The 20,384-nt window shown below is 46.5% G+C and overlaps 2 protein-coding genes across 2 annotated transcripts in view; both read left to right on the forward strand.

Moving 5' to 3' along the window:
- The first annotated feature begins 109 nt into the window (after positions 1–109).
- kpna2 (karyopherin alpha 2 (RAG cohort 1, importin alpha 1)) lies at positions 110–3,727 on the forward strand. Its single transcript, XM_061090582.1, has 11 exons — positions 110–178; positions 367–452; positions 561–701; positions 1,489–1,577; positions 1,666–1,934; positions 2,025–2,119; positions 2,254–2,517; positions 2,602–2,835; positions 2,963–3,145; positions 3,248–3,397; positions 3,510–3,727. The coding sequence occupies exons 2-11, from the start codon at positions 399–401 to the stop codon at positions 3,597–3,599; spliced, it is 1,569 nt and encodes a 522-aa protein (XP_060946565.1). The 5' UTR covers positions 110–178; positions 367–398; the 3' UTR covers positions 3,600–3,727.
- Positions 3,728–5,157: 1,430 nt separating this feature from the next.
- Positions 5,158–20,384, forward strand: part of smurf2 (SMAD specific E3 ubiquitin protein ligase 2) — a 40,658-nt gene continuing 25,431 nt past the window's right edge. Inside the window, exon 1 of the mRNA XM_061090565.1 lies at positions 5,158–5,410. Coding sequence (XP_060946548.1) covers positions 5,359–5,410 — 52 coding nt within the window. The 5' untranslated portion in view covers positions 5,158–5,358. The remainder of the gene's footprint in view (positions 5,411–20,384) is intronic.

Consider the following 20,384-nt stretch of genomic DNA (forward strand, 5'->3'; position numbering starts at 1 on the left):
AGTGACGCCATTTCCGGTGCGCCGTGCGGTATCTTTCGAATCGTCCAATGAGAGGAGGCGGCCGGATGCTCCAGCTCGAACGGGCCAATCAGGAGGCGTCGTTGCGGGACTTTAAAGGTCTGTGCGGCGGATTCCTCGCACAGCAGCTCGCTCTCCAGCTCCAGCTCGGTCCTGTCCTGTGAGTTATGAAAAATTAATCCTTTTATCTTCCAGTAAAATTTCACATTTTGACGTTTTAAACCTCGTGGTGTTTGCGGTGCTTCCGGGGGACGCCAGCTAGCTAAACCGGCTAAACGTCAGATTAGCTTCGTGACTCCAGGAACTCACGAGGCGCTTCCGCTTCTCTCCTCTTTTTTAAATCCACAGGAAACAAACTCGTGTCCATCTTCACATTAAACATGTCTGAGAACGATCGTCTCACCAGCTTCAAGAACAAAGGCAAAGATGCCGGGGTGAGTTCTTCAACTTTTAACTGTTATTAAAACTTCCGGACATTGTTTGTTTCGTGCACACGAAGAAGAAGAGCCCTGATTTTGATTATTTAAATGTTTAAATTTCAGGAGCTCCGTCGCAGGAGGGTGGAGGTTAACGTGGAGCTCCGCAAAGCCAAGAAGGATGATCAGATGTTCAAGAGGAGGAACGTGGCCGCGTTCCCCGACGAGGCCACGTCTCCTCTGCAGGAGAGAACCCACAACTGTCAGGTAGCCACACCGTTATTAAATCGAACTGGAGGATGATACTGTCCAAAATGATCCATCTTCTGATCCCCCTCCCATTGTGTTTCATGAATTTAAATGTGTAATACAAATGAGTAAAGTTTGAATGTGTTTTATCATAGTTAAAACTGTTAAAAAGCCAAATTAGTAGGTGTAGTTATAAAGCACCTGTCAAAAACAGTTGGAAGCCATTTGACAATCACAAAGGAGAAGCCACGCCTGTAAGAAATGCATCTGGAATAGTAATAATCAACTTGTTCAGATCCGTTTAAAACCCAGTGATGAGTGGCTTTAAGCTGAACATTTGAATTCAAACAATAGGTAACACGAGAAGTTTGAAGATCACATTCAAAATGTTATAGATGGGGGGGTGAATGATTAAAGTGGTGGGTGAGATGTGGGAAATGGGAGAGAGCTCCAATAGCAATGTGTCAGTAATGATAAGCTTTGATTATGCGGCACCTTTTTTTTTAAAACAGGAAAACTGTTAACGGGAACAATTGAAAGTAGTTTGAAGATTACAAGGAAAAAGAGCAGTTGCAGAAATAAGAAATGTTAAAGATGAGAAATAGGAAAAAGTAGATTAGAATAGTTTGGAAGGTCAGAGCTAGGAGTCCAGAATGAGTCTTAGATTAGAAGTCGGCAATAAAGTAGGAAGCCATAATCTTGGTAAAATGCAATAAGGGGCATTGCAGTGGTTTATTTGTAAAGCTGTTTATTAGGTTGACTTCCTGTGAGTACATGTCTAATGGTTGTTTGTGACGACTCGCAGGCTTCCATGCCGTGGACGGTTGAGGAGATCATCACAGGAGTGAACAGCGGTAACATCGAGTCCCAGCTCTCGGCCACACAGGCTGCACGGTAATAACTGTTCATCTCACTGTACATTCCTTTACTGCCCGACCCTGTTGTTCCTTCACTCACATTCTCTGTATCGTCCCGACCGCAGGAAGCTTCTGTCCCGGGACAAGAACCCTCCCATCAACCAGATGATCAGCGCCGGCCTGATCCCCAAGTTCGTGGCGTTCCTGGGGCTTGTGGACTGCCCCCCCATCCAGTTCGAGGCGTCCTGGGCTCTGACCAACATCGCGTCCGGGACGTCCGACCAGACGTCTGCCGTGGTGGAGGGCGGGGCCATCGAGGCCTTCATCAGCCTGGTCACGTCCACGCACCAGCACATCAGCGAGCAGGCCGTCTGGGCCCTGGGAAACATTGCTGGTAATTCACAGATTTCAATAAAAGTATGGTCACAATTATTGGTTTAGAGGCGACAGGTCATAATCTGTCTTTCTCCTTTTTTGTGTCCAGGTGATGGATCAGCGTTAAGAGACCGGGTCATCAAGCACGGAGCTGTGGCCCCTCTGCTCAGCCTGGTGGCGGTCCCTGACCTCTCAGTATTTAATGTAAGCAAATTCAAATCTGACCACCCAACCACATTTATGCCTCCTGTTGTCCACTAGGGGGCGACCTAAGTCAACTGATTGCTGCGCCGTGTCAAACTGACCCCTTCACTTCTCTCTCTTGATTTGCTTTGCAGACCGGCTACGTGAGAAATGTGACCTGGACGCTGTCGAACCTCTGCCGCAACAAGAACCCCTCCCCACCCATGACGGCCATCCAGCAGATCTTACCGGCGCTTGTCCGCCTGTTGCACCACGACGACCGGGAGGTGCTGGCCGACGCGTGCTGGGCCCTCTCCTACCTGACTGACGGCTCCAACGACCGCATCCAGGTGGTCGTCCAAACCGGCATCATCCCCCGGCTCGTAAAGCTGCTCGGCTTTGACGAACTTGCCGTCATTGTGAGTATAAAGTCGTCTATGTGCTCCTCGCATGCTCCTCTGGTTCCCCTAGATTGTAAATGACCCCTTGACCTTTCCCCTCAGACCCCGTCGCTGCGCGCCATCGGCAACATCGTGACCGGCACCGATGAGCAGACGCAGGCGGTGCTCGACGCCAGCGCCCTCTCCATGTTCCCCCGACTGCTGCGCCACAAGAGAGCCAACATCCAGAAGGAGGCGGCCTGGACTCTGTCCAACATCACCGCCGGGAGAGACACCCAGATCCAGGAGGTCATCGACTCGGGCATCGTCCCGTACATGGTCGAAACTCTTGCTAAGGTGAGTTGACTTTGTCTCACCAGTGGGGGACTATAGGTTTATTTTTACCAGTGCGCTTCTGTAGAATCACATTCTTTCTTTAGGTATTACTCTAACTTTTGAGGTGTTTATCCTCTTTTCTCTGCAGGGAGACTACAAAACTCAGAAGGAGGCCGTGTGGGCCATTACCAACTTCACCAGCGGGGGCAATGTCCAGCAGGTGGTGTATCTGGTTCAGGCCAATGTGATCGAGCCTCTCCTGAGTCTGCTCTCCTCCAAGGACAGCAAAATCGTCCTGGTCATCTTGGACGCCATCACCAATATCTTCCTGGTGAGTGGATTGTCCTGGCAAAATACGGTTCTTCCTGGATTTAATTGGTCCTGCTGATGAGTCATTATCTCCGTGTGACGCTTGTGTGTTTTTTGGTTTCAGGCCGGTGATAAGATCGGCGAGTCGGACAAGCTGAGTCTGATGATGGAGGAATGCGGTGGACTGGACCGGATTGAAGCGCTGCAGTCTCACGAGAACGAGATGGTTTACAAAGCAGCTCTCAACCTGATTGAGAAATACTTCTCTGCGGAGGTGAGTGTCTTGAAAGAGGCTTGGACTGATTTATTTATTTTATTCTATTTTTATTTCCATTCCCATCGCCCTGAGTTGTTCTAACCGTTTTCTATCTTCTTGATTCTTAAAGGACGAGGAGGTGGAGTCTGTGGCCCCAGAAGCCACCAATGATGGTTATGCTTTCCAGATCCAGGAGAGCCAGAGCACTTTTGAATTCTAGATGACTTTCTGATCCCTCCTTCCTTCTACTGTACCCTCGCTACCACTGTTTGTCCTTTTGTATGTTCTGTACATACTCTTTTAACTTGACTAAGAAAAGATGATTGTAAATAAAGTTGTCAGATGATGTTTGAGTGTTTTTATTTGTGCCAAGTGGGATGCACCTTCTTTTAAACTGGTCGGTCACATGTCAGGAAACAGTGGTGTAGGTGTTATAGGTCATCGAGTAGTTGCATTCCTTTTTAGGTGTCAGACGTATTAACATAATTCTCATTTTTAATAAATATGGAACTTAAAATAAGCAATCAGTTAAGACTAAAATAGAAATGACGTTCATGTCACAAAGTAATTAAAAGTTAGTTTCAATCAAGTGTATAAATAAGAACATGATATAAAACATCCTCCTTAATTAAAACAAATAGATGTGGGGATGTTCTGAGCCAAGTTTTTGTATGGTTACAAAAGATATGGACCCATGTGTTACCTTTCAATCTGCTGAGCCTGAACACTGAATTAATTTTCCACCAAATCACATATTCATTCGTTCAGCTCTGGAGATGCAGCTTTTTCAATGTCTTAACAAATTTCTGGACTCTACAATTCCACCATAACAGAAAATGCTCTGATATCCATCCCCTTGTAAACACATGCACATTTCTAACAGAATTTTAGTATGAGGTGTGTAATTGTTGATATTGCAGGTAAATGCCCACATGTGCAAATAGATTTTAATTAAATTTTTAAATTTCGGATTATAAACCCTTGTGTTACGAATATGAACCATGCTGGAGAATTGTCTGACCTTGATTTAGAGAAATCCTTGATCTGCCACTGACTGTCTCCATGTACAAATTAAATCATAAAATAATATGGGGGGATATGGAAAAACTTGCTTCGTGATGGCACATGATGGAGAATTTACTGCCCTCACGTTTAAAACTGTGGCTCCTGATTGAAACAAATCCTACATTCGCCACTTCTCAATGAAATAAAGCTTATTAAACTTTTAAGGATTTATAAAACTTTGCTGTGTGAATGTGAACCATGCTAATCATAAAGGGGTCCCCTCTATGTCCCCTGGGTTAGAATAAACCTAGACCAGCCCTGCTGAATATCTTCATATACAATTTAAATGAAATAAATTCATGTTTCAGGGGGTTAATATAACGTTGCTTTGTGAATGTGAACCACGCTGGAGAATGTTACTGCCCCCAGCCTAAACTGTGGTCCCTACATGGCCCCTGATTTAGAGAAAACACAATTAAAAGTGTAAGGATAAATAAAACATAAAAGTGTAAAAGCATGAGGATGAATAAACTCTCTCTCCCTGGATGTGACTCCCCCCCTCGGAGTGTCGTCACCGGGCAGCTCCTCCAGCTCCCTCCCGGATTCGAGCTCTTAAAAGCGGCTGCTCTTCACCGAGCGGAGCGGAGGACCGGGGCCAGACAGCGGCTCCTCCCGGAACAAGTGAACACGATTCCCGCAGCTCCTCAGTGCACAAACCCCCTCCCAGCTCCACTCCTCCTCCTCCACCACCCCCTCCACCTCCTCCTCTATCTCTCCCTTTATCTCCCTCCCTCTTTCTCTCTTTTCGGGGGGTTTAATTCTCCCGGAGCCATCGCGGTGGCAGTTCACTCCACATCCGGGACCACGGCGGTGCGTTGACTCCATTATTGTCCCAAAGTGGCGGAGTGCTCCATCCGACCTGTCCCCCATCTGAAGACACGCTTCCCGGGACTGGAGGCCGGGACCCGGAGGACATGTCGAACCAAGGAGTGCGGAGGAACGGCCCGGTGAAGCTGCGACTAACAGGTAGCTACACCCCCGGGTTCGGTGCCCCTCTCCCGGGCACACTAGCTAGGAGGGCTCGGTGTGTCTCCTGGACGGGAGCAGCTCCCCTGGGCCACTCTTGGCTTCTCTACCGGTTCTCCCATAATATCTTGTCTCTATAACATTCATAACAATGTGTCGTTCCTCTTATTTTTATTATAAACCTGATATTTGAATATGGCTGCTCTTTGGAATTAGCCTCCACCGAGCACCGGTTCTCCGCAGCAGCAGCAGCCGGAACCCGGCTCCTGCAGCACCGGCACGTTCCGCTGCTTCACCCGGGACTTGTGCTGCCTGTGGGGTGGGAAACCACACCGGGATTATTACACTAATATCTGCACATTAACATGTTACAACCCCCCCCCCCCTCGGTGCGTTGTAATGTGTAATACACACTGCACACACACACAGGGGAAAGGGGAAAGTTGGCTAGCTGCTGTTAGCTTAGCCACATCGGGCTAGCTGCAGCCGAGCCCCCCCCTGGGTGGGGATGACAGGCAGCTCCACAGGTCACCCGGTATCCACTCACCTCTGGGCTGATGGAGGTGCTGGGTGAACTGGTTGGAGTCCACTAAACACTGTCTGGAGCTGCAGCCAAATCCAATATAACTTAAGTGAATTGTTATTAATTCTTCAAATGTAGAAATACAACATCACATGCCTTCATGCTGCTTGTGTGGTTTCATCCGATTGTCTGCAAACCCAGACATTCAAATTTTACTCGAACTGTCAGAGTTGAATTTGACTGTCGGTGCTTGAGGACACTTGCATGACATCACAGAAGCCGGATGGAGGCAGAGAATCAGAATCAGAAAGGATTTATTGCCAAGTAGGTTTACACCTACCTGGAATTTTCTTTGGTAAATAGGTGCATACATTTAACATAAAGCATAAAAACACAATAAGTACTTCACATAAGAAATAAATAACTGTATATAAAACAAAACAAAAATATATACAAGACATGAAAAAAGTTAAATAAAGAGTAAAATGCAAAACAGATATATACAAGATATAAAAAGTCAAATAAAAAGTCAAATGCAATAAAAGAGGTGGTTGTCTTATTACGTTTAAAGAATAGGTCACCATTATTTTGGATTTGGCTTCAATGCCGTTTTACCCATGAAACTCCAGAAAGTGTTTCATGGACTCAAACCCTCCGTGGACACAGTGGTGAGGAGATAATGAGTGAACTTTCAGTTTTTGGGTCAACTACATATTTGAATATTGTCATCCACTTCTCAGGCTGGAGGAATTTCTCCTCCGTGGTGAAGTGTGTGTGCACACGTCTCCCTCTCTCCACCTCAGCTGTTTTTGGGTTTTTGCCTTTTCAACACAAACAGAGGGAAAAGGTTTACACAGTGTTTTGACCGGGGACACGGGCTCCAGCGTCTGATGTCCGTCCAGGGCTCCGGCCCCCCGAGTCACATTCCAGGGGTCGTCCACTTCTATCAGGAAGAGCCAAATTCAATATTTAGCATGGTGCGGTGTCTGATGGGAATGAAGTGGAGACGAGGAGGAGGGATGTTTGATGAGAGGGATGTGATGAGCTGGAGATGGAGACAGCAGGGCTTCAGTGTGGTTATTACACAGGTGTCATATCATATCTCATATCCACGGAATCACACAGATTATCTACAACCATCCACTGTTTTCTCTCGCACACATTACACAAACGCTGATATTCTGTCCTCACTCTCAGATGTTGGTTGTCGACGTCTGGACTCGACACAATGAGTTTCCAACCGTCGCTCTGGTTCCGCTCTGCTTGTTGTGTGTCGTTATTTTACACAACATCAAACATATGGTTGTATTGTTCTCACAGGCACATGCTTTGGTCATAATGGTTGTGTTGTTTTTATATCCACATTTCAATCACTTTCGGTTTCACTTAAATTTGCCTTCTTTTGCAAGTTCATGCCTTTCTGATTCAATTTTAATGTTGCATATTTAATAGGATCTGTGTTTTATAATTATCTTTATTTATTAAAAAAATCACAGTCTCATCTCTACTTCCAACATAGTTAAATTCTTGTAGAGAAATTTATGTCTGGCTGGTTTTTAACATGTTGTAATGTTATATTTGAACAGTTTTGACAGTCTGAATTGTTAACTACTCATAACCTGTTACATGGGCATAAACGTGTCATAGACAAACACGTTACTGGTCTCTTTCTTCCCCTTAAACTGGCATCAGATTACCAGTTTGTCACTGCGTAATAAAACTAGTTACTTCCCCCCCGATGTCCTTCAGAGATGCATCGCCACAAAAAGTGTCCAGAGGGGCCCGTTAGGTTTGTGAATGAGTTTTGTCACCGCACTTTGAGAGGGACCGCAGTGGTCTCCCAGTGGAATGCTAAGAATGTGAGTCCACGGTGAAAGAGATGGCGAGAGCCGGCCCTCACAGTCCACTTTCCTCCTGATGTGCTGCCAACAAGTAATCCTCAAAAGAAGAAGAATAATGTGAGAATAATGTAATATCGTGTCCTGACATCATGAGGACGCTCTAAAGGAAGGCTGGTGGTAAAGCCCAAGTGCTCACTTTTAACTGGGAGGTGTCACTCCGTATATACTCTCATTATGTGTTTCTTTGTTTAGCTGCGTGTACGAGGTTTGTGCGATTGCCGAAAGTGTCGGCGTGACATCGTAGCCGCATGTTGTCATCTGCGCTCCAGTCAAGTTTTGACACATAGTTGTCGATGAGTCTGTTTCCAGGCAGGTTGTGAATGATGAGCTGCTCCGTTTAAAAACAGGCCTGTAGCTGTTTGTGCTGCAGGCGTCTCTCCTTGCTGACAGCCCCCCCCCCTCCTGTCCATCTGAACCAGATGTTGCAGATGTTCGCCAGCTATTAAACTGGGGAAAAATATGGCAAGCAAGCTGCTAAAACTAACACTCGGGGTGAGAATTGCCCCTTGACTACACAGGACAGGTTTCCATTATTCTCCTCAGCTGATCTCTCCTAAATCACACGACACACAAAAACACAGGTTAACGTGCAGCGATTCCATCGGCTCGTAAATCACGCGGTCGAGACACGGCTCGTTGCTGCGTCTGATCATTCTTAAATTCTGTCATGCTGACATAGCTCATGGCATAATTTGCACCACTTTCCGTGCAGCCATAAATCTGATGACACACTGCTCGGTGCCAAGTCAGAGTTCCCTTTAATGGGATTGAGACTTTGCAGAGGAGAGAGAGAGAGAGAGGCATTCCTCCCATTCATCGCAAGCTGATCACGTATTAGATAGAAAACGATGCTTCGTCTTTGCCCTTTTTGAATAAATCGGTGCAGCAGAGCAGTGAACGAGCTGCTGTTGGTTTGATTTTCTGGTTGGATTCAGGGTCTTGACGTTTATTGCCGTTTGTGTCTAAGCCGGGAGTTTACATTCGACTTGTGGAGCATATGGTTTGCTCGTCTGAATTCTTTGGCGCGGTGCAGCCCGGCGAAGAGAGAGCTATCTCAGTGGGATTCCCTTCGAATTCTCCATTCGCATTCCCACCTCTTCCTCTCTGAGTCACTCCTGTTCTTTCCGACTGGAGACTTCTTCCCCTCAGACCAAAGTCCAAAGCACATTTCACTCCCAGCCTCACTAACTGAGCTTCCTCCACGTTTTCTTGATTTGTCTCACGTCCGAAAAATGATCCGCATTTAAAACGTGCTGCGGACGATTCTACAAAAAGAGCAAGCGCTTCTTATTTGTGATTAAAATGTAGCTTCTCTTTTCCCTTGTAAGACGACACAGATGCCCCCCCCGAGCATAAAGCAGACTTATTTCAAAGATGCAACAAAGGCCCCGGGCTTTCACACTGGCTCCCTGTGTGGCTCCGAGTGAAAGACCAGCGTCTCTCTCTTCTCAGGGCAGCTTGCTCTGACTGTAGCCCACAGATCGGGGGGTCTTTGGATGCTGGATAATTGAAGACGAACCCCCCCCCACCCACAGCTGGGCAGAGATGTGGTATGAAGGCACAGGACCCGATGATCAAGAGAGTTTTCATGTGGTCGGCGCCGGCGCTCGGCACATTCATGTGGTCGTCGTCAGAGCCGCGTTACAGAGCGGCTGCATGGAAGTGATTTGGGTTCATCTGGGTGTTCAGACAGGATACGTGGTAAATACACAGTGATTAGCTGCATGTGGTGAACTGTTGAGTCTACCGGCTGGTCGTGTATTTTCAGCAAACATTTTTCCACAATTTTTGCCAGAACGAGATGTTAAAGAAAACAAATTAACCGTGGGCAAGAGAACAGAAAATAAATGAGGTTCAAAAGGAATCGAAGCGGGAACGTAACAACGATTATTGCATTTCATTTTCACACATACTTCTCCTACCCCCCCCCCCCCTTGCTCAGGGCCTCCCATCATTTTTAAATTGTTCCATCAATTAATTGACGGGCCGGGGTTTGGCTTTCCTGTTGGTTCAGCTGCTCGTCAATGAGGACAAAGCTCTACCGTTAACCGCCACCAGCAACGGCCCGGAGGAGACCAGATGTAGCGTGGGGGGGGAGAGCGAGAGAGAGAGAGCGAGAGAGGGCAACTTCTTACAGAGAAAGTGCCCCCCCGACCCAAACACTTGTCCAAACGTCACCCGCTGACAGGTGGGGTCCAGAACTCCCGCTTTTGAGGTTCCGCCACAACAATAACGAAGTGCAGTCATATTACTCAGCAGGATGTCGGGCGTTTTGCCGGTTACTTGTGTATCGCTGGGTAACTCTCTCTCACTGGACTATAACAGCCTACAGTGGGTTTGATTAGCAGGCGGGTGAGGTTTGGGGGAGACACACTGTCTCAACAGATCGTCAACACTTCAGAATTGCTGCTTTGAAACATCGACAACAGCTAATATATATTTCCCTGTGTCCTCACAGCCTGTTTCATTTAGAGCCTGAAAGAAAAAACACACAAACAATGTCATGTTCATGCACAAGAGTCCTACATCAGGGATTTCCAACCAAGGCTGCTTGTTGGGGGTATTTCTGCAGTTGTTAAGGGAAACATACAAGATTTATAACTCTGCTAATTTGAAAAAATGCAGCAAAACCACATGAGTGTACTGGGACATTATGTAGAAACTATTTCTGAACAGTTGAAGTGGCTGAAAATGATCAAGAGGATTGAGTGATTGATGAATCAACCGCTGATCCCCTGAAAATCTCCTAACCCGTTCCTAAGGGTCTTCATGTGAGCCGGTCTGACTCAGTTTCCTAAACTTCACCTGCCAGCGCCCGAGTGAAACGTCCAGAAAAATGTCCATGTGAGTTTGCAGAATGAAAGTCCAGGATGAATCCTCATGATATTTATTTACATGTCAGTTCAGGATGTATACGATGAGCCTCAGACTCTCAGTGGTCGTGTGCATGCTGTGAGGGAGAAGTGCTAATCCTCCTGGGTGGGTCGGGAAAGACCCTCTTCAAAGGCCTGCTCTGTTAACCTGGTTGTGGTGGTTAATGGGTCAGAATTGGATTAGTGGTGAGTGTAAGGGGGGGGAGCTCCAGTGAGAACTAAACTGCTATCATCCCTGCCAGGCTGTTCCTACCACTGTCCCCTCGCCTGACCTCGGCCGGCTCCTCTATTTCTTGCCTATTTCCCAAATTAGAGCTCACTTTGAAGTTAGGAACTCCTCTTGAAGTTTTTTTTTATAATCTGAAGCAGTTGCATGCATATCCTGTGTCGGTATGGAAACTTAACGGTTTGACTTTGGACTGAGATAAGTTAGAGCATCTGATATTTCCAGTAGGTCTTGTTTTATTGCGTCTGTAATTCATATGGCTGTTATGCTCACGATGCACATGGAGCTTTTAGCTGCTGTTGTTGTTTGTGTAGTTTGAAACCACTGGAGAAATTATCTGTGTTGTTTCTGTGTCGTAATGAATGCACCTGACCAGAGAATCTCCTGCTACATATGTGAAAGGCAAACTCCCGACACCATTGCCTTGAGAATTAATGTCTGAAAATGGCTTATCACACCCAGGCCAGTTCCAATGTGCTGCCGGTACAACTGAGCCTTTTCCTCTAATCATTACACTGGTCAATGTTCTACTAGTCTGGAAGGTGAAGGCTGTCTGGTTGTGAATCGATCTGTGGCATTGAACTCGTTTCCTGCTTCCTTTTGTCTGTGTTTATTATATCATCATCTATCCAGCGTGCCCGGATGAGATCACTCGGCAAGTTTGCACAAGGTCTTATTGGCTCTTCCAGATATCCACACATTGAAAGGTGCTTTCACTTTCCCCAGAACCAGCGGTGGAGGCCGGGTGGGCCGAGCGCTGCTGCCGAGCTGTCTGACTAGGGGGGGGTAACCTGAGATTAATTCTTCAACGTGCCGGCTCTGCTTTAAACCTGGATGGACACGGGTTGATACGATTATCTCTGACTAACCTCAAGCAGATGGGGCTCTCTCCAGTCTCCACTAGTGGGGGGGGTGCTGGTGCGAAAGCCGCAAGACGCCAGCAGCTGACTGTAGGCGTCTGTCCGTGCCCCGGCCTGACGTCTGAGCCCCCCCCAGTCCTCTGAGGAGACGGGATCAGAAGAGAGATGTTTATATTCACACCGGATCACATTTCAAATGGCATCGCTGCTAAAGTTGAACAAATACACCGCAGGAGATTCCTGTGTAGTCGAGGAGAGAGAAGCAAATGGGATATTTCTACGATGAGGTTTTGACTTCCTAACCCTCTCGCCTTTAGATGTAGAGGAATCCTAAGTATGCACAGATCCCTGAAGGTTCTCACTATTCATCGTCTACTCGCGAAGCCGCTTGTGATGAGGGGCCCTGATGCTGCGGAACTTCCTGATAAGAGTCGAGTTCTGTTTCGCAGGAAATTCATGGTGAAACTAACCTTCTAATCTGAAACTGGGAGTGCCACGTGCCTGATGATTCAGCTCGCAGGCAGATGTTACAGAAACTCATGTTGGGGAATGTTCAGCGATGGAGACTCATTTTTATTCTTCCGAACTTTCATATTCCATGCAGACCACTGGATTTACCATTCCCACACAGTTTAAGGCTGAAACAGTCCTTTTTAAGTTGATGACGTTACCCTAAGCCAACTGAAAAGTTAATGCCTCCTTGGTTTTTTCAGGGCTGAATGAAATATGTTTATTTCATTCAAATATGTTTATTTCATATAAAGCATTTGACACATTTGAATGTGTCAAATCAAGGTCCTTAAAGATGAGTGTTAAGCTACAAAACAGTATGTTTATGTGTCAAATATTTAATTCAGCCCTGACACATAAACATACTGTTTTGTAGCTTAAAACTCATCTTTAAGGACCTTAATTTCATCTGTTAATAAAGCATTTGACACATTCCCCAGTATTGGAGCACAGCACGTCAGGTTATGTCTGGAACCAGCTCCAGTGAGACGTAAGGGCTCATGTTGATGGTTGCTGACGATGAACACCTCACGTTACAGAGAAACGAGGGAGGATATTGTGATTACGACATGATTACTGCCCTCTCTCTCAGAAGTGGCTGAGGATCTTCTCCGTCCAACGCATTTATGTAGAAAAGGAAAATCAGCCGGGTGGCGATGACGTTACGCTGCTCCCAGCTGAAGCTGAGAAATCATTCTTAGAAACTAAGACTCTCAAGGATTTGGGGGGGAAAACCAAAGTGGGGAAGCAAAGCCATAAATCTGGCAATTAACGCGGCAGTGTGGTGTTCCTCCACTTCTGTTAAACAGGTTGGTACCATCCACTCGTCCCAGGTCGGGCCAGTTCCTCTTCTCCATTCTCCTTCATTACATCAGAGGAGGCGAAGGAGCCAAGACGCCAGGAGAGCGGTGCGGTCACTCACGGCAGCGGTGCAAGCTTGCAGAAGCACGAGCTCCCATTTTGACTTCTCACTTTGTGGCAGCGGTGATGGTACTGTGGAAGACTTTACTCGCCTGGCTGACTCTCTGTTGAGCACATTGTATCACAGAGTGGAAAGAGCGGGTGATGCACTGTGCAGAGGCAACAGGAATGCCACTAAAAATTGCCATTATGGCATCGTTTCCCACTATTTGGAGCCTAAAATAGTCGGGGGTGGACTCCTATTATGCAATTACAGTTTCTATCACTGAGGGAAAAAGGTGACGTGAGATGGATGAAATGTTCTCACACTGAAAATGCTGCCAGCCTCTTTCCTCTCTCGTGTGGTTGTGTGGTTAGTTTCTTCATGTAGTAAAACAGGTTTTGGTAAAGGAAGATAAAGACTTGTCTCAGTTGGTGGAGTGGTTATAGTTGTTCATCTTTAACCTGCACCTTTTTGCTTTTGTCGGTTTGCTTGAATAAGATATTGGTTCAGAACCCATCTCCCTGGCCATTTATTTGTCTTGGCTTTTTTCCCAAACGTTAACAATGTCTAATATTTAATGGTCCTTAACGCTGCATCCTTCTCTAACCACAGCACATCACTTCTAAAGAACTCCACCTGGCAGAGCAGGTCTCTGCTTCCTCTCAGCGTGTTTCACCACATCGCTCATCACTGCTGCAGCAGGTGGTGAGAGTGAAGTGTAATGATATCTGGCTGCTCTCAGTCAAAGCCTTTTATCCTCTTATGAAGAGAAGCTGTGGGTGACATATTATGTCTTCTGTCTCCTCTTTCCCTCTAATTCCTCGTGCTGGTTTTGTCTGGTCCCAGTGATTCGGTGCAGCAGATGTCCCCCACATGTCCTCAAGTGGGTAAGAGGAGTCCTGGGAGTCGGACCTGTCTGTGTTTGCTTTGTGATGATTCACGCACGTCACAGGGAATATGAGTTTCTTAATGTGCATCGCTTCTGGTTTCCTCTCGCCGCCCGGTTGTTGACGGGTTGTTCTTTCCCCTCCTCACTCGGTGTGTGAAGTCGAGATGAAGCCTCTGTAAGAACCTTGGGAGTTGATCAAGGACCTTTTTCCTCCTCTTTTTCACACAGTGATCCTTTCTGTTTTCCTCTCAGTGTAAAATGATGCACAGGGAGATTTTCTTACTCTTTTTCCTGGTCTAATTTTCTAACTCTTGGGAAATTGTAGGTCTATTTAGAGGCATTAGCAGATTTTCCTGGCGTTTAAGAAGTTCCATGATCACTCTCCATTACCAGTGACTCTAATATCTGTAATATGTGACCAGAAGACGTCTTATCAGATTTGCATATTACATAAGTGGATTTGCCAAAGCTCAGATATTTCCCAGTGCCTGCGAGTCAATTTGCCTTAACCACATTTCCACAGTTAGCCTGCACCCCATGAAGAGCTGGACTGGGTTTTTTGAAATTCTACCCGGCTTCTTCACTCTCTTCTGCCCGACTCCAGTTAAGGGCTTAAGTTAAGTGGCATAGCCAGGTCTTTAAAAAGTGAACCACTTTTGTCGTGAGCAGGGAAGAGCAGAATGTGGTGTGGTTGACTCTGTGGCTTTGGACCTGTAGAGCAGAACTTATTTTTCGAAGTTGTTTGTCTGGTGTCGACTTTTGAGCGTCAATAAGGGTTTTTCCTGCAGTTATACACGGGTCTATATGACAAAATAAGTAAATGTAAGATGCTCTTAATTTGTAGGACCTTCCCAAGGAACCCCTGCTTCTGATTTTCCATATAACTCATGGATCTTGATGGAAGGAATCCGGTATATTTAGCGGACTGATCTATGAATCTGTGCATTCTGGTGCAGCTTGACTGGATCTAATGGGATTTTTGGGCCTTGGCGGAGGTTTGTGCTCTTGAGTGCTGACTTTGAGTTTTCTGTTTTCATATTCACGTCGCCCACAAGAATGCTGAGTTGACATAAGCTGGCTGAGGATTGGGATCACAGCATCACTTCTGAGTCTCATTGCATTTGTGTATTCAAGCATCAAACCCTGATCAGATCGTCTTCCTCGGAAACTGTAGAGACGATCTCAATCGTTTCCACTTAAGTTTCTATTCACACACAAATATTATTTCTTTTTTATCCGCAACTGCTCTTAAATTGACGTGAAAGATAACCACTGGACTCTTTCCTCCCCAAGTGTAGTTCATCACACTCAGGGAGTAAAGATCCTGTAACCTTTCGGTTAAAAACATCAAATGTTCATAGGTTCACTGCTTAATGGGATTTATTCCCAATGAACTGCGCTTTGTTTCCTTCCTGTGTTGGACTGAATGGCTCGGTGTCTGTGAGATTGCCATGCATGAAAGCTTCAGCGCCCGGCTTATATCAGCCTCCGTCCACCGCTGCCTCTTTGACGGGAGCTTACAGAGGCAGAGCTCAAGGCCAAAGGTTACCCTACATATTGTCAGAGGAGATTTCATTAGCATATGGTTTAGAGTTTAGTCGGAGACGGCTTAAGAACAGGTTCACTAGCACCAACCAACCTACTTGTCAGTCATTGCTCGGTCCTTCTTCATCTCCGTTTAGGTTCTATGTCCCAGAGAGGTTGGGGAGGAGTGGCGGGGGGAAGAGGAAGCCTTTTGTTTATAGAAGAACAATGCTGCGCATGAGAGTGCACGGTCCTGGTTCTGGAGTCAAAACAGGGCAGACAGACAAACAGGCAGACAGGCAGAGGAAAGGCTGAGGGCTGGGAGAGTGGTGGGAGGAGGTGGGAGGAGGTGGGGGTGAGTACTGCTCCCTGAAGATGTGTCAGACTGTCTGGCGGGTCTGGGTCAGTGCACTGGACTGGAGGAACCAGGTGGACAGGAAACGAGCTTCAGAATGGGGTCAACCTGAGCTCGTGGGCCGGAGGAGGTTTGTTTAGATTCTCACACGAGGATGATTCCACCGAACCAAGAGGAACATCTCATAGTGAACAACTCATCTCCTCCGTCTCATTATAAAGCTGCGTTTTCACACAGTTTGGACTCAGAACCGAGCTGGTGAATGCTGCAACATGACCAGGCACTTGTCTCGGTTCCCACACCCCCCCATTTCCTCCTCCTCATAGACTCCACACTGATGGTTAACCGCAGAGCAACAGACCAGAGGACGTGTGAACCCTCTTTTCCCCTCAGTGCTCTTTTCTTTTTCCCACACCCCATTGTGTTCATGGCTGACTGTTGATGTCTGTGTATGTTCGTTGACAACGGTTGAGATGTCGGTTCCCAGTTCCATCTCGTCTCTCCACTGCCGATTGCTGCCATGGTGACGCCCCCCCCTCCCCTGCCCTCCCTCTCTCTGCCAGACGTCACGTGTGCTATGCTACCCCTCCCCAGGTGTTTGGCTTGAGTCTGGCGAACTTCATTGATTCGCCTGCACAGTGGGGCTCTTTGTGTCCCGGCCTGGGAGAAAGAAACTCGGCCCATCCTCTCCCCACAGGTGGAACTTTAACTTCGCCCCCAAGGTTTCGGTCGCTGCTGTTGCCACTCTGTGGAATGGATTTTTTTTATTATTAAGAGACAGTCTGGCAAAGGAAGGAGCCGAGCAACAGCGGGCTCACAATAATTTGTGTGCGTGGTGTTTGCTTAGCCTCCTCGGCCGTCCTCTGGGAAGCAGCCGGGTTCGGGCTGTAATGTGGAAAACCATTATGTGACTAATAAGCTGCAGCTACCGAGAGCCGACTCACTTCCAGGGCTCATGTGCGAGGCTGTAGGTGGTTCTTAGATGATGCTGCATTTTTTGAAAACTATGCTTTTATTTGTTTTAACCTTTTTGTTTGAACGAGCCGCCAACAATCACATCCTCAAATTCCTTACGCTGCGTTTCTGGTCGTGTTTAAAACAACAACAATCAGTGAAAGTGAATTGGGCTTTCAACCTAAAAGCTTTTGCTTAAGAGTTGTGAAACTAATTGTTGTTAACAGGGACAAATTGTGAGTGAATGACCTCCTTCAATAACCAGTCTGGTGTAAGTGCTGCAGTGGAGAAAGGGCCTTCGACACACTTTTTCTTTTGATCTGTCATTTTAAATATATGCACTGGTCCCTCGCTGTGAATCTCTCAGTGGTGCTCATCCTGTCTGTCTCTCGGCGGGGGGGCGGCGGCGAGGGGGGGGTATCAGTCAGCACCGCAGTGCCCGGCTGTGTGAGCGAGGCAGTGCGACCGGAATGAGAAACACGGGCGACACAGAGGAACCCTTCTCTCGGCTTTGCCTCGATAGTTGCCGTCGCCATGACAACAGAGGATCTGAGATGGTCTGTTTCATGTGATGCTTTTCCGGAGCGATTTTGTCTGGTGTGGTTTTGTGACACAGAAGAGGAAAAGTTGGAATACACTGATGAGTGTAATGAGAACGTGATCCAATGGTTAAGTCTCATATGTGATGCTTTTAATCCAACACACAAAACTGTGGCAGAACAACTTACTTATTTCTTATTTAATAGCTGAGAACTTGTTCTTCTAAGACTAAACCTTAAGGCACTACTATGTTTTCAATTGATCCATGTTGTATGATAGAAAATGGAGTCTTTATAAATCATATTATACATAACAGTTTATTCATTAATGCAAATTGTGGCCCAAAACTAAGAATCTCAGAGAAAGAAAAAATTTTTTGATGGAGCACGTTTTTTACTTTTCCAGACCAACACCCAAATAAAACATGTTCAGAGAAACACTTTTTATATTTCCCACCAAGGGCAATAACACAAGTGCCAAAGAACCTACAGATTCAGTTGATAGAGCCGTGCATTATTGAGTTCCTGATGTATATTGTCACATTTTTCTCATTTGAAATATTGCGCTATAACACGTTGTTGCACCCTTGTGATGGTCTTTCTGACGAAGGGGCGGCCAGAACTGTTTATAGGCCGGCGGAGAGCTTTTTCATTTACGGTGTAGTTATCCGCCCATGAACACACCGAGGAATTATGAATTCACTTCTGTGTAGGTTCTCACTGAGGCAGTTTTCTGTTTTAATGAAGGAAAAACTAAAGTTCTGAACTTGGCCTGTCTGACCCCCTCACCCCATATTAACACTGGCAAGCCGCTCCATTATGTGGTTTCAGAAAATATTGTCACTCCCTAAAAAACAGCACTCTGTACAGAACAGCCGTGGAATAATAATAATGATGTGATTCTTGCTGGGATCTGAAACAAGCTTCTAATGTTTCCAGCTTTCTTTTAAACCTAGGACAGTGGGAATGCCTTCATCCGTCATATTACAGGGCTGACTGTGTGTGTCTGTGTGTGTGTCTTCCTTCTTTGTGTACCAGCTCATAATTACATTTGTCTGTGTGTGTGAGCATGAGAAGGCCAGTCCAGGGTGACCAATAAACCAACAGATTTACGATAGTGCCCTGTAGGTGCAAGCTCGCCCACTTCCTTTTCTTGGGGAAAAGGCTTCTGTCATCACGACTGCATTTCCCACAGCGGCATCAATTATGGTGCTTTTCTGTGTCGTGGTGGGTAAAGAGGAAACTGCATTTTACTCACCGGTCTTTTGTTTGGTTCGTTTAAGCGACAAATGACATCTCCACAAGTATATTACCCTGTGATTGAATTACAGGGTAATATAAACTGCAAAATTGTATTTCTAATCGTTGGATCAAAACATGGGGCTTTTTTTTTTATTATTATCTCCCGGCCTTTCATTCAAAGCCCGCGCAGTTCTCCTGTCTCTTCATTTGATTTCATGACAATTAAAATTACATTGTAATATGACTTTAATGATCAGGACCTTTGTTTAGAAAATCCAGATTTCTGTATTGGGAACCAAATCTAGTAACAGTTTGTTTGAGAGGACAAAATAATGTATTCTTCTTTCACATTTGAACTAGCTCCCGTAGGACATAAGGTGTCTGTTTCCCGTTTAATAAATTTTGCTAATGTAAGAATGGCTGAATCAAGGGATCAGTGCACGTTTTTACATTTCTGTTCCGCTGGTCGGGCTCCACAGTGTCCTCACTGTGTCCTCACTGTGTCCTCACTGTGTGTCCTCACTGTCTCCTCACTGTGTCCTCACTGTGTCCTCACTGTGTCCTCACTGTCTCCTTACTGTCTCCTCACTGTCTCCTCACTGTCTCCTCACTGTCTCCTCACTGTGTGTCCTCACTGTGTCCTCACTGTGTCCTCACTGTCTCCTTACTGTCTCCTCACTGTCTCCTCACTGTCTCCTCACTGTCTCCTCACTGCGTGTCCTCACTGTGTCCTCACTGTGTCCTCACTGTCTCCTTACTGTCTCCTCACTGTCTCCTCACTGTGTGTCCTCACTGTGTCCTCACTGTCTCCTTACTGTCTCCTCATTGTCTCCTCACTGTCTCCTCACTGTGTGTCCTCACTGTCTCCTCACTGCGTGTCCTCACTGTGTCCTCACTGTGTCCTCACTGTCTCCTTACTGTCTCCTCACTGTCTCCTCACTGTCTCCTCACTGCGTGTCCTCACTGTGTCCTCACTGTGTCCTCACTGTCTCCTTACTGTCTCCTCACTGTCTCCTCACTGTGTCCTCACTGTCTCCTCACTGTGTCCTCACTGTCTCCTTACTGTCTCCTCACTGTCTCCTTACTGTCTCCTCACTGTCTCCTCACTGTGTCCTCACTGTTTCCTCACAGTATCCTCACTGTGTCCTCACTGTGTCCTCACTGTGTCCTCACTGTGTCCTCACCCTCTCCTTCTCCTTCCCTCCGTCTCTGACTTGGCTTCACTGCTGCCATTGTCTCCCTGCTTCCACCATTCCAGTGGTTTTCTGTACATTTTCTGTTTTTAGCTGTAATTCGGCCCCTCGCATGTTTTCATACGGAGTCTATATATATGTATAAATAGTGTTGCTTCCTGGTGTGTGGCTGGCTGAGTGCTGCTTATGCACCGTCGGTTTCCCTCGGTTCAGCTTGGTTAACTTTAAGCTGAGCCGGCTGTTCTGTGGGCCGTGTTGTGTCGGGCCTTCCCCGGCAGTCGCTCTCATTTAGCCTTTTGTTCATTTCTGTGTTTCTGTCTGGGTTGCGATCGCAGGTTTTGCTTCCTCTTCCCTCTTCTCTCTTCTCTCTCTCTCTCGTACCTCACATAGATTAATTGCATCGGGACTCAAAGAGCCAGGGACCCGTCGTGCTTGAGGTTCTTTCTCCTCTGGAAACATCATCAAATTCACATTACACACA

This window comes from Limanda limanda, chromosome 17 (assembly GCF_963576545.1).
Source record: "Limanda limanda chromosome 17, fLimLim1.1, whole genome shotgun sequence".
NCBI classification, from domain to species: Eukaryota; Metazoa; Chordata; class Actinopteri; order Pleuronectiformes; family Pleuronectidae; genus Limanda; species Limanda limanda.